The sequence below is a fragment of the Hyperolius riggenbachi genome, chromosome 10, assembly GCF_040937935.1.
Source record: "Hyperolius riggenbachi isolate aHypRig1 chromosome 10, aHypRig1.pri, whole genome shotgun sequence".
Classification (NCBI taxonomy): Eukaryota; Metazoa; Chordata; class Amphibia; order Anura; family Hyperoliidae; genus Hyperolius; species Hyperolius riggenbachi.
Genome location: NC_090655.1, coordinates 37,823,701 through 37,837,238, shown reverse-complemented (window position 1 = coordinate 37,837,238; position 13,538 = coordinate 37,823,701). Strand labels below are relative to the sequence as shown.

General features: G+C 45.4%; 2 protein-coding genes across 4 annotated transcripts in view; one reads left to right on the top strand and one right to left on the bottom strand.

Moving 5' to 3' along the window:
• The window catches only part of DNTT (DNA nucleotidylexotransferase), a 614,660-nt gene extending 613,933 nt beyond the window's left edge, over window positions 1-727 (bottom strand). The window contains exon 1 of the mRNA XM_068258688.1: window positions 702-727. Within this exon, the coding sequence (XP_068114789.1) occupies window positions 702-712 (11 nt within the window). The 5' untranslated portion in view covers window positions 713-727. The remainder of the gene's footprint in view (window positions 1-701) is intronic.
• The window catches only part of BLNK (B cell linker), a 319,789-nt gene that overhangs the window by 23,505 nt on the left and 282,746 nt on the right, over window positions 1-13,538 (top strand). The window lies entirely within an intron of this gene.

Genomic DNA, 13,538 nt, shown 5'->3' with positions numbered 1-13,538 from the left:
GATGGGACTGTTTCCACTTCAGGATTCCTTTGCGTTTTTCTGTGCAGAAAAAATCTGCACGGCAGAGCCATCAGAATTCACATACCACTATGCGAATCGCATACAATGTATTTAATAGGGAATTCGCATGCGGTTTTGGTATGCGAATGGTATTTAATAGAGAATTTGCATGCGGTTTTGGTATGCAAATTCACATGGAATCAATGGAAAAGCACACAGGCACTGCCATGGTTAAATCCGCATACATAGTCATCCATGCGAATTCGCATAAAAATTTGCATACAGCCGCATGCAAAATTCGCATCCGCATGCCAATTTTTATTGCGGTGATTCGCACAAGTGGAAACTGGCCCTCAGCAGTTTGGATTTTTTGTTTGCTTTGTTTTGCTGACTAGCGCAGTGCTGCTGCATAACACCATAGTTTACTATTGGAATATGGAGCAGTGTACTCCATGCAGCACAAGATGCACATGGTGTGACAGGCAGTGAAAGTGAGGAGGATACTGGCTGGGTTTCCCCATCTACTGGTGCAGACAGTCCCCTCCAGCATTTCCTGCCCTCATCTGCCTTCCCCCCCCTCCCCAGTCAGTTTTACCCTTTTCTACTCCCCTACTTCACTTTTAGCTTTCCTTTCTCCCCACACCCACTAAGACCTTCCATTCTTCCTACACTAGCTAATAAGCTGCTTAGGAAGAGCTTACCTCAACTCCATTCAAAAAGATGCAACTCTATGGCTGGCAAGAGACCAGAGCGTCTCAGCCATCCTCACTGCTGCCACCCGGTGTCTGTACAGACAAAAAACATGCTGCTTTAAAAATCACAGACACAAGGCGTACGTACAAAAAGGGCGCCCGGACAAAAAGGGCGCGGGGTGTAAACTCTAAATAATAATTAATCATTAATAGGGTTTATAAAAATAGTGTGCTATATTTCGTTTACAAATAATGTTTAACAAAATTATAAATCATTAAATAATGTTTATGAAATCGGAAATTGTGAAAACGTTAATCTTCCCTGTTTCTAAAGTTAAACTTATAATTACGTTTATTAAAAAAAACAATAATATATGTTTAATTGTTATAATTCTATATTATTGTGAATAACCTTCATTTACGGTTTGTTCTTATAATAAAATCTGAAAATATTCTTTATAACGATGATATAAATAAGACTACGTTCATAATAAGTGTTGTAAAACATTAGTAATTATTACTAAAATTTTACTAAAACTATACCTAAGCCTACTCTTACACAGAACCCTCCCTGTACCTATCCCTAACCCCTAGACCCCCCTGTTGGTGCCTAAACCTAAGACCCCCCTGTTGGTGCCTAAGTAACCCTCCCTGTACCTACCCCTAACCCCTAGACCCCCCTGTTGGTGCCTAAACCCAAGACCCCCCTGTTGATGCCTAAACCTAAGACCCCCCTGTTGGTGCCTAAACCTAAGACCCCCCTGTTGGTGCCTAAACCTAAGACCCCCTGTTGGTGCCTAAACCTAAGACCCCCCTGTTGGTGCCTAGACCTAAGACCCCCCTGTTGGTGCCTAAACCTAAGACCCCCCTGGTGGTGCCTAAACCTAAGACCCCCCTGGTGGTGCCTAAACCTAAGACCCCCCTTTATTATGTGGATAATAATGTTTTACTAATTGTGGATGCAAAAAATATTTTGCAATGTACGTTACGTACTGATCGCTTTATTTTGTGAATAGAACTTTAAATAATGTTTTAATTAGTTAAATAAGATTAATATGTTTAGTATTTTTATAAACGTTATTCGGCACTGGTGCATTTTATAAACGTAAATCACCACAAGCACACTTATAAATCATTAAAAATCTCCTGGCGCCGTTTGTAAACGTTATTTATGTCCTGCGCCCTTTTTTCCTGCTCGGCGCCCATTAAACGTTATTTATTATGAGAGTGAATAGCGGCGCCCTTTTTGTCCACTAGCGGCCTGCGCCCTTTTTTCCCGCTTCCAGACACAAGGTGGTAACATTAAGAGTCTGCAGACAGCTCTGCTTCTCATCAGCATCTTGTTTAGTGCAGTGACGCTAACGCCCCGTTTCCACTCAGGGCCCGTTTCCACTTGTGCGTTGCGATTCTGTCGCGGAAAACGTGTCAACGAATCTGCATGCGGGTGCGGATTCGTTCGCGTTTCCATGCGGATTTTCACGTGGAATCGCTCGCGGTTTGCGGTATGCGATTTTTACCATGTCAATGCCGGCAAGCATTGACATGCGTTTTTCAGCGGAATCACACACGGAAATGCCGGGAAAACCGCAAGACTATTACGCTTGCGGTTTTCCTATTAAATTACATTACCGGCATTTTGCGTGCGGGTGTGCGGCATGCGAATTCTGACGGCTCTGCCGTGCAGATTTTTTCTGCACAGCAGACCGCACAGAATCCCGCACAAGTGGAACCAGCACTATCCACTTGTATTGGTTATGCGAATCTGCATGCAGAATCGCTGTAGTGGAAACGGGCCTTGCGGGCTCGTTTCCACTAGGAACTCAGTGGTGTGATGCGGCTACATAGCCGCATCGAACCGCAGGTGTCCTGAAACACATGCACAGCAATGGAAGAGTTTCCACTGCATGCATGTTGTGCGGAGCAGTGCGGAGCGATCCGAGAATCTGCAGCATGCTGCAGAATCTCGTACGGCCGCATCCGCCCGCAGCCGCGTCCCATCTTCTCAAATGACTTCCGCATCGGGAGATGTGGAAGTGATGCGCCGGCAGCGGAAGTGATGCGATGTGGCTAGGGAGCCGCATTCGCATCACTAGAAGTGGAAACGGGCCCTTAATCAGTTAGTATGCGTTTTTTTTTTCTTCTCCATAGCAGTGCATTGTGAAAAAGATTTCAGTTAAAACGCGTTAAGTGTGAAATAGGAAACCAGGGGCATTACTTTGAAAATCAGTTGTCCTTTCAGTTATAACTGAGAGCAACTGATTAAGGGCCTGTTTTCACTACATGCAGATTGGATGCAGAATGGATGCAGAAAAACTGACTCCAATGAAAGCCTATGGGAAAATCAGAAAAATCGCGTTTCGTGGAAACAGGCCCATAGGCATTTATTGGAGTCAGTTTTTCTGCATTAATTCTGCATCCAATCTGCGTGTAGTGGAAAAAGGCCCTTAGTGTAAATGGGGCCTTAACAGGCTCTGTGCAGTCAGAAGGATGTGGCCCGACTCAGAACAGCCTGCGGCCCGGTAGTGGACTGCTGCCCGGGGGTTGGGGACCCCTATATTAAAGGACCACTGCAGCACAGAAAGTAAGCAGTTAACATCTGACAGAACTGACAGGTTTTGGACTAGTCCATCTCGTCTTGGGACATTCTCTGGGTATTATTTGTTTTCATAAGCATTTCCTGAACGGCAGTTGCAAAGTCTAACTGACAAAATAGTGAGTAGGGAGGCTGGCTGGTATCTTGCTATTTTGGCAGTTAAACTGCTGTACAGGAAATGCTTTTGAAAACAAAGAAAACCCAGAGAATCAAAGGCAGACAAGAGCACTAATTGAAAATATGCAAAAAGTTTTATTTTAATTATTGTTATTATTCAATCTGAAAAAGTTGTGATATAGTTGCACAGCATATCTAAAAACAAATAAAAAACAGCAAAAGGAGGACAGATAGGCTAACTCCAGGTGTGGATGGATGATGGCAATGAATCTCCCATGAGGTCGCACTGAAACTATCAAAGTCCCTTGGTGCAGATAATCACATTTCTTGTGTCAGCTATTTCCGTTTTCGCCGACAGGCTTACCGTTCCTGCACAGGCCTGGCCACGCGTCTGCTTCTACGCGCTCCCGTCCGCAATTGCTTCCTGCGCAGACGCAAGATGCTATTGCCGAAGGGACCGCGAAGAAGGTTATGCGTGGCCAGGCCTGTCGGACATGTTGGCAAAACAAAACTAGCTGGCGGCGGGGGACCAAAGAATCTGCGAGTGACTGCGAGGGCACAGGTCGGCTGCAGGGGCTGGTAGAAGCCCCAGGTGAGTAAAACTCATTTTTTTTTTTTACCAAGATTCTGTAACAAAGTTTTCAGCCTTATTTCTTCTGTCCTATAAGTTCCTATACCTGTTCTAATGTGGTCTGTCTTACTGCAGCCTTTTCTAGTTGCACAGTGGCTGTGATATCTCTGTTATATGATCTAATCTTCTCTCTTCTGTCGGCTCTGTCGGCTGGGGCTGGAATGTGTGGAATGTGCTGCACTGCTTGTCATTGGCAGAAGCTATAGACACCCTCTCCAAGTTCTGTATGAGTCAGAGACTGAGCTACTCTCAAGCCTATCACACTCTAGTTAGAAGCAAGGAGTGGCAGAAAAAGCACAGAGGGGCCCAGGAGAACATAATGAATAGAATTTTTTTATTGTAAGAATTTTACAGTACAGATTCTCTTTAAGAATCCCTTTAAAGGACAACCGAGGTGACATGTGACGTGATGAGATAGACATGCCTGTACAGTACATAGCACACAAATAACTATGCTGTGTAGTGTTGCTCAGATACCCCCAATCACGGATTCAAATAAATCTGGCCACAGCAGTTCCAAAATCCGGATAAGCCGTGATTGTGACCTGGATTACCTGTAGAATCCGTGATCACTGCCGTGATCACAGATTGGACTTTAACATTAAAGCCCCCATACATGCTATAATCACTAAAATTGCATGGATTATAAAAGTGATCAGTGGTTACAACTTAAAAAAAAATTCAAAAAGACCTTATAGTTTTTGAGAAAATCGAATTTAAAGTTTCCATTAAAAAGGTATTGGTGATTAAATACCGCCAAAACCCGCCGACTTTAGCAGTTAATAGCAAAGCCCCCTTAGATGCTATAAACACCAAATTTGCAGGATATGTTAAGTAGAACAGTGGGAACAAGGGAAAAAAAACATTTCAAAAAGACCTTATAGTTTTTGAGATAATGGATCAGCGCTGCGTAATATGTTGGCGCTTTATAAATACAATAAATAATAATAATAAATAATAATAATAATAATAATCTTAAAGGTTCAAAGGAAAATAGTATACATTTAAATGCGGTAAATGACAGTTAATGTATTTACCGCATTTACATGTATACTTTTTTCCTTTGAAATTTATCTCAAAAACGATAAGGTCTTTTTGAAAAAAAAAATGTTCTACTTCTTCCCACTGTTCTACTTAACATATCCGGCAAATTTGGCATTTATATAATGTAAGGGGGCTTTGCTATTAACCACTAAAGCCGGTGGCTTTTCAGCTTATAATCACGGATATATTTTCAGTGATCACGGCTGTGATATGCGAAATAACGACCGCATCCGTGATTGAATTCCATAATCGATTGCCGATCATCGATTCGGATTACTATGTCGGATAGTGAAAAAAGCATCCATCACTATTTACAAGCTTATAATTAAAAAATATATAAATATTTCATCTTTACATGAATATTTAAAAAGTTTAGACCCTTAGGTAAATATTTACGTTTTTTTTTTATTATTGTAATGTTTTTTTGTTTTTTTTTATTAAACATTTTATTTGGGTATTTTTGGGAGGGTGGGATGTAAATAGTAATTTTTTATGTAAATATGTATTTATTTCATTTATTTTTTTTACATGTGGATGTAGTTTTACTTTTTGGCCACAAGATGGCAACCTTGAGTTTGTTTACATGACGTCACTCTAAGCGTAACATGTACGCTTAGAGGGACGTAGGGGGACGTAAGAGGCAGAAAAAGCGAGGCTTCCGAGAGAATCGGTCACTTTTTCTGCTGGGGAAAGGAATCCATGATCGGTCATTGATTCCTGGGCTAACGATCCGCGGCTGGGAGCGTGCATGCACATCCGTATGGTATAGACCAGCGGTTCTCAAACTTTATTGGATGAAGGCACCCTCAATGGCTTTGAATTATTTTCAAGGCACCCCTCGGCAAAAACACCATTATCACCTTTATTGGGTAGCACCCCCTTTCCAAGAAGCTAGTGATGCTTATTAGGCAGCAACCCTCCTCCAAAAAGTCAATAACTGGCAACCCCCCCTCCCCTCCAGATAGTCAGTGACCCCCACGTTAGGTAGCACCTCCCTCAAAATAATCATTGACTCTGCATCAGGCGGCACCCCCTCCAAATAATCAGTGATCCCCCTTAGTCACTCCAGTTAGTCAGTGAGGTAGAATTCCGCCATTATTGAACATCCCCCAGGATGGACATGCCAAGGATAAAGAGTCAGTCTTGTAGAGCACAGACATTTTCCCACATGCGGACTGCAGTTAGTAACGCCCCCTTTAATTATGCAGCATCACCTCAGTACAGACTCCAGTTTATCTGGACAAACATTTCCTTACTCATCCAGGCCAAGGCGCACTGATCCGTTACTCCACCCCAATTCCGCTGATGTCCAACTTCAACCATGGCTGCAGCCATATTGTATATCAATGTGTGGCTTCATGACCTGATGGCAATGCACAAAGGATGAGGATGAACACTGAGGCACTCCTGAGAAGTGCTTGAGGCGCAATGGAGTGCTGCGGCACCCAGATTCAGAACCTCTGGTATATATCATTGCTGTCCAACTGGCAGCCCGCGGGCCACATTCTGCTGCGGAAAGGCAGCTGCTGGCTCTGTGCCCTGCGTATTTTCCCCCTCAAAAGTTACAAAAAGGAGAACCACAGTGAATCAATCTTAGCCGGATGCAATAGGTGCCGAGATGATGTGGAGTGATACACACTCTAACGCATCACCCGGAACTCATTACTGGCTGGCTCAGTGTGAAGGGGGAGATTTGAGCAGCAGCCAGAGCTGCTGCACTCTGGGAGAAGCTAAAGACTGGAGAACGGTGCTGGAGGGGCTGTGACTGTGATCGATGCTGGAGTAGACACCACACAGGTGCGTACATTACCACCTTAGATTACATTGCTCATTTTATTAAAGGGAAACTCTGCCTAATGTTTTTTGGAGGTGGAAATGCTGCCTGGTATGTTTTTTTTTTGCAGAGGTTAGTGCTGGGGATGTGATCCACGCACTCTGATTGGCCCTATAGCCTATTGGGCCAATCAGAGTGCGGGGATCATGTTCTCTATAGTGACTCGCAGGGGCTCAGGGCAGAAGGAGATGAGTGCGCCTTATATGCTAGAAGGAGGCTTAAGGTAATAGCCTTCGCTATGCTGCACTACCTACAGCATAGTGTGCACTCCTGTTTGTACGAGCGCTACGCCGCTAATAGCGCACGTAGCGTGCACCGCATTACATTTAAAGCTCGCTGTCTAAGTAGCGTGAGTAACAGGAGTTTATTCGCGCTATTTCCTTTAGTGAATCGACCCCTATGTGTGTTATAAGGGAAAACGCCGCCAGAGCATGCTTATTTTGGGGAAATGGCGTGAGATTATTTGTATTTTAATTTTTTAGGGATATGCCAGATTATGCATATCTTGGAGGGGAAACTGCTGCTAGATTATGTGTATTTTGAGGGAAATGCCAAATTATGCATATCTTGGGGGGAAACTGCTGCTAGATTATGTGTATTTTTTAATTTCTCGGAGGGGGGGCGAAGGGGGGGGTTAGAACCGCATTTATTTAAGTTGGCCCTCCACCATGTGGTCTGAAAAAAAAATTGCTCCTCCACATACCCATGAACTTGGAAAGCCGACAACCTCAAGCATCTTGACAACCAATCGCAGTGTCCACAATGGCTCTATATGAGGAATATACTGTACAATGTCCAATATAGATTGCAAATATAAGTCCAATACGGGCAATAGATGGAAATGTAACACAAAGGTTGAGGCTCAACAGCATCCCATGTGAGTTAGGAGCCCAGACGTTACTGATATATCACCAGGTAATCAGATGATATCGGAGGTAGCTAGCTATCCATTGAATTAGAGGGGACACATGGAGGATTTTGCATCCACGAGAGGAGGAGGTTTCGCTGCAGCCTGCAGCATTTTCAAGGCCATTTGCAGCAGAAAATGGCATCTGCAGGTAAGTTAATTGGCTTTCCCCCAAATTGGTTTAGTCTCCAATGGACAAATGACTATAGTAAGGATTAGATTGTGAGCTCCTCTGAGGCACAGTTAGTGACAAGACTATATACTGTACTTTGTATGAATATACAATTGTCACTTAGGTTTCATGTTACACAAGCAAAATTCTTATTGCATATATTAAGCAATTTAAGTAACTCGTGTCATAAATTGCATAATTGCTAGTCATCTTAATATACACTATCCGCACACGTTAAGATCAGCATTCTTTGGGGTATTTATTCCACCGGCTGCGGTCTGATTCAATATTTCAATTCAATATAATAGAATTGGAGCGCTCACGTTTTGCTGATCACAAGGACACTGTGATTAACATGTTAGTCACGGAGCCCCTTTTCCAATTACTAACACATTTTTTGTGCAATTCCGATTGGCCTGTATTTGTTTTTTCAATACCCGCCCTTAATTGCATTGCAGCACGTTTGTGATGCCGATTGCAATGTACAGTGGAAAAGGGCCCTTAGGCGGTGCTAACACTTTACTGCGTGTCCAATTCTGCTTTTGCAGGTTTGTCCTTTTTGTCCTGTGCATGTTTTTTTATGCAATGTCATTGCTGGACTGCATAAACAACTACCTGTAACGCATACTGTATATACTCACGTATAAGCCTAATTTTTCAGCATAAAAAATGTTCTGAAAAGTTACCCAGTCGGCTTATATGCGAGTCAGTGGAGAAAAACAGATAGTGGAGCAGGTTTTGTTACTGGCAGAGGAGCATAAGGATTGTGCACTAGTAATCCTGCACTTACCAGCTTGCTCCCTGCTGTGTCCGTGCCCCCCCATCCTCTGCAACATAGTGTGCAGAGTGTGCTTCTCAAGACTACATGTGTCTCCTGGCTTGTGGAGCAGAGCGTGCAATCAACGTCTCAGTGGTGCAATGATCGGGGATTCTTCCTGTTTTTTGTTTTAGGGAAAGTGGGTATCTTGGCTTATACACGGGTCGGCTTATATGCGAGTATATATGGTATACGATGTGCTGAGGAACCTAGCTGTAGTTACAGAAACGCAAATACTGCAGCTGGGCGTGTTCCATTTGTTAATATCATTGCATATTTACAGTGGGATGCGAAAGTATGGGCAACCTTGTTAATCGTAATGATTTTCCTGTATAAATCGTTGGTTGAATATTGAATATATTTAAGTTACGCCACTGCTATGTTCAAGTACATTTGGCCCCACCTATGACCACGCCTACTTTACTCGTTCCCTCTTGGTGCCCAGGGGTGCCCCGGATCTCCCAGGAACCTGGAAACGCCCCTGTCTGCAATTAACACACTTATTAAGCATAAGCTGTTTAAGGTGGATGTATCAAGCATGTACCTTATACACTACATGGTTCATGTTCTTTAGTGTGTGTGTGTTTTTTTTTGGGGGGAGGGGGGTTTTGTGACACAGGGCTTCTTGCCTGGAGTGACAAAAAGGCTAGAAACGCCCCTGGCCATAGAGGACCACTATTAACTGGGGAGCAGAGCTGGATCATCTACAAAGGAAACCTAGGCAGTTGCCTAGGGCCTGGAGAGAGTCAAGGGGCCTGGCAGATGCTAGCCCCTACCAAATAACAGGCAGGTAACCATCAGCGGTGGGAAAAAACTGCTATCTTGTCTAGGGCCCTATTTCATCTCCTTTTCTTGCGGGAGGGAGACCTGGGTGGCCCGTCGGCCAGCTCTAGGTCTTCCTCAATCATACTTGGTCAGCTGACCATATTGCAGGGTAGAATACCACCTTCCTCAATGGGTTACGGAAGAATCTCCTCATGTGCAAGTCAACGTCGGAGGCCTTAAAGACGCACTTCGTCACTACGTTGTACGCTGCTATTGGGCTGAATACGGCAGGGATTAGATTGTGAGCTCCTCTGAGGGACAGTTAGTTACATGTCTAAATACACTATGTAAAAGCTGCAGAAGATGTCGGCGCTATATACAGTGGGATGCGAAAGTTTGGGCAACCTTGTTAATCGTCGTGACTTTCCTGTATAATTCGGTTGTTACGATAAAAAAATGTCAGTTAAATATATCATATAGGAGACACTCACTGTGATATTTGAGAAGTGAAATGAAGTTTATTGAATTTACAGAAAGTGTGCAATAATTGTTTAAATAAAATTAGGCAGGTGCATTAATTTGGGCACTGTTGTCATTTTATTGATTCCAAAACCTTTAGAACTAATTATTGGAACTCAAATTGGCTTGGCACGCTCAGTAACCCCTGACCTACATACACAGGTGAATTCAATTATTAGAGTATTTAAGGGGGTCAATTGTGAGTTTCCCTCCTCTTTTAATTTTCTCTGAAGAGTAGCAACATGGGGGTCTCAAAACAACTCTCAAATGACCTGAAGACAAAGATTGTTCACCATCATGGTTTACGGGAAGGATACAGAAAGCTGTCTCAGAGATTTCAGTTGTCTGTTTCCACAGTTAGGAACATATTGAGGAAATGGAAAACCACGGGCTCAGTTCAAGTTAATGCTTGAAGTGGCAGACCAAGAAAAATCTCAGATAGACAGAACAGACGAATGGTGAGAACAGTCAGAGTCAACCCACAGACCAGCACCAAAGACCTACAACATCATCTTGCTGCAGATGGAGTCACTGTGCATCATTCAACCATTCAGTGCACTTTACACAAGGAGATGCTGTATGCAAGAGTGATGCAGAGGAAGCCTTTTCTCTGCCCACAGCACAAACAGAGTCGCTTGAGCTATGCTAAAGCACATTTGGACATGCCAGCTTCATTTAATAGAGTTAAATAGAGCTGTCCATGCTCGGAAGTTATCAAACCTGAATGAACTAGAGATGTTTTGTAAAGAGGAGTGGTCCAAAATACCTTCAAACACAATCCAGACTCTCATTGGAACAAACAGGAAGTGTTTAGAGGCTGTAATTTCTGCAAAAGGAGGATCTATTAAATATTTTTTTTTTGTATTTATAGTTTTTTATTTTTTATTTCAAAAAGGAAATATACCAATCAACAATAACATTGCAACATGAAGCACGGCATATAACAATAATTATAGCAACTGTATAACAAATTGTCCATGCAATATAATCATAAAGTATACAAGATAATATTTGTAATGCAGAAAGAATAGCATAGAGATCTAGAAGAGAGCCAATCCGTAGAGGCCACTGATGACTTCACATTGAGCCAAAGGGGTTAAACATGAGTACTCATACATATAAGTCCAGGGCCGCCATCAGAAATTTTGGGGCCCCTCACACAACATCAGGCCGGGCCCCGCCCCCCCCACCCCACCCCACCCGTGAAGGGAGTGGCGCGCAAAGTGCGCCATGGTGAGAAATGGGTGTGGCCATTACGTATGGGCAAAACTACTTGCATGATGCTATCATGTCAGCATGGACCAAAAATGTCTTATCTCTTTTGTCTGCCTGTCCTGTGTCACCTCTTTTACTCTGTGTTACCTCTGTCTCTTCTCTGCCTGTGCTAACTCTCCCATGTCTCCCAACTCTCCCATGTCTTTTTTGTCCCCTTCTGTTTCACTGCATGTCCCTCTGTGTTTTTCTGTCTGTGTCACCACTCACCTCTGTTCCCCTGTGCCTATTTTGTCCCCCTCTGAATCACCTCTTGTGCCGCTGTGTCTCTTGTCACCATGTCAGCTCTTGCCCCCCATTGTGTCACCTCTTGTTCTCTCTGTGTCACCTCTTGTGCCCCTTGGCTTCCCCGTCACCTCCTGTGACCCCGGCTTTCCCCCGTGTAACCTCTTGTGCTCCCCAGGCTTCCCCAAATCACCTCTTGTGCCTCCAGCTTCCCCTGTGTCACCTCTTGTCCTCTCAGCTTCCTCCTGTGTCATTAATGTCCCCCCAGCTTCCCGTGTCATCTTGTCCCCCCCGTCTTCCCTTTATCACCTTGTGTCCCCCCCCCCTCCTCCAGCTTCCCTGTGTCATCTCTCTTGTCCCACAGTTTCCCGCAGTGTCATCAATGTCTCCCCAGCTCCCCATGTCATCTCTTGACCCCCCCATCTTCCCTTTGTCATATTGCCCCCCTTCCCCCCAGCTTCCCGTGTCACCTCTATAGTCCCACAGCTTCCCCGTGTCATCAATGTCCCCTCATCTCCCTGTATCGTTTCTTGGCCCCCGGCTTCCCTATGTCGCCTTGTTCCCTCCAGCTTCCCCGTGCCATCAATGTCCCCCCAGCGCCCCATATCACCTCTTGACCCCCCTACCTCGTCACATTATCCTCCCAGCTCCCCCCTCTTGTCATCTCATGTTCCCCCAGCTTCCCCGTGTCATCAATGCACCCCCCCCCTACACACACACACTTCCCATGTCCCCTGGGCCCCAGCCATGTCACCTTTAATGTGCCAGCTTCCCCCACCCTTGTGCGCCTTTTCCCCGTCTCTCCCCTCCCTCCCTGTGCTCCGTGCCCACTTCTCCATTAACTCACATACATTGTCCCGGGTACACGTGCCGAACCTCGCCGCTCTCCCGCTCACTGCATGGCATCCCGACCGTCACTATGTTTACTTCCGGCATGCGCATCTCATGATGTCAAATGCGCATACCGGAAGTAACCATGGTGACGGCCAGGACTCTATGCAGGAGAGCGCCGAGTTCCGGCGCGTGGATCGGGGCTATCATGTGAGTTAATGGAGAAGGAAGCCACGGAGCACAGGGAGGGAAGGAGGGGGGATTCAGGCAGGGACAAGGCGCACAAGGGTGATGGCAGCCAGGCCCAAAAGAGAGGCTCAAACAAAGGGCCCAGCGTGTTGTAGCTAGCGGAGGCCCCGTGCGTAGGGGGGAAGGGGTGGGGGAGGTTCGGGTGGGGGTCCCGGGCCCCCTGCGGGCTCCGGGCCCATCAGTGGAGTCATAGTTGTCCCCCCCCTGATGGCGGCCCTGTATAAGTCATCCAGGGGTCCCTCAAACTACATATTTTTAAGGGGGTGAGATCCCCTAAAAAGTTGTAAGGAGAGAAAGAGAAAAAGAAAAGAAAAAGACAGAACATGAAAGAAAGAAAAGAGTAGGAAAAGAAGAAAGAAGAGAAGAAGAACTTGCCAGCCATCATAAGTTGAAGACCAGATGCATAATGTATGTAACTTGGGAAAAGAGGCTTACTAATTAACTCCCCCCCCCCCCCCCCCCCGACCTTAAAGGGAAGGTTCACGCTGCACATAAAAAAAACAAACTGCACTCATCTGGGGCTTCTTCCAGCTCCTGGCAGTCGATCGGTGCCCTCGTAGCAAATCTTCTCCCTCCCGGCGTCCAGCAGTGACCTCGCCAGGTCGGCTTCCAGGTCGGCTTCTGTGCGCTCCACGGCGGGAGGTCACGTGGTGTAGAGACGTCATCGGGTCTCTACTGCGCAGGGGCAGAACTACTGCTCCTGCGCAGTAGAGAACCGATGACGTCACGTACACCACGTGACCCACGCCGTGGAACGCACATGACGCCAACCCGGAAGCCGATCTGGCGAGGTCGACTTCTTCACAGCTGGACGCCGGGAGGGAGAGGAGCTACAAGGGCACAGATCGATTGCCAGGAGCTGGAAGAAGC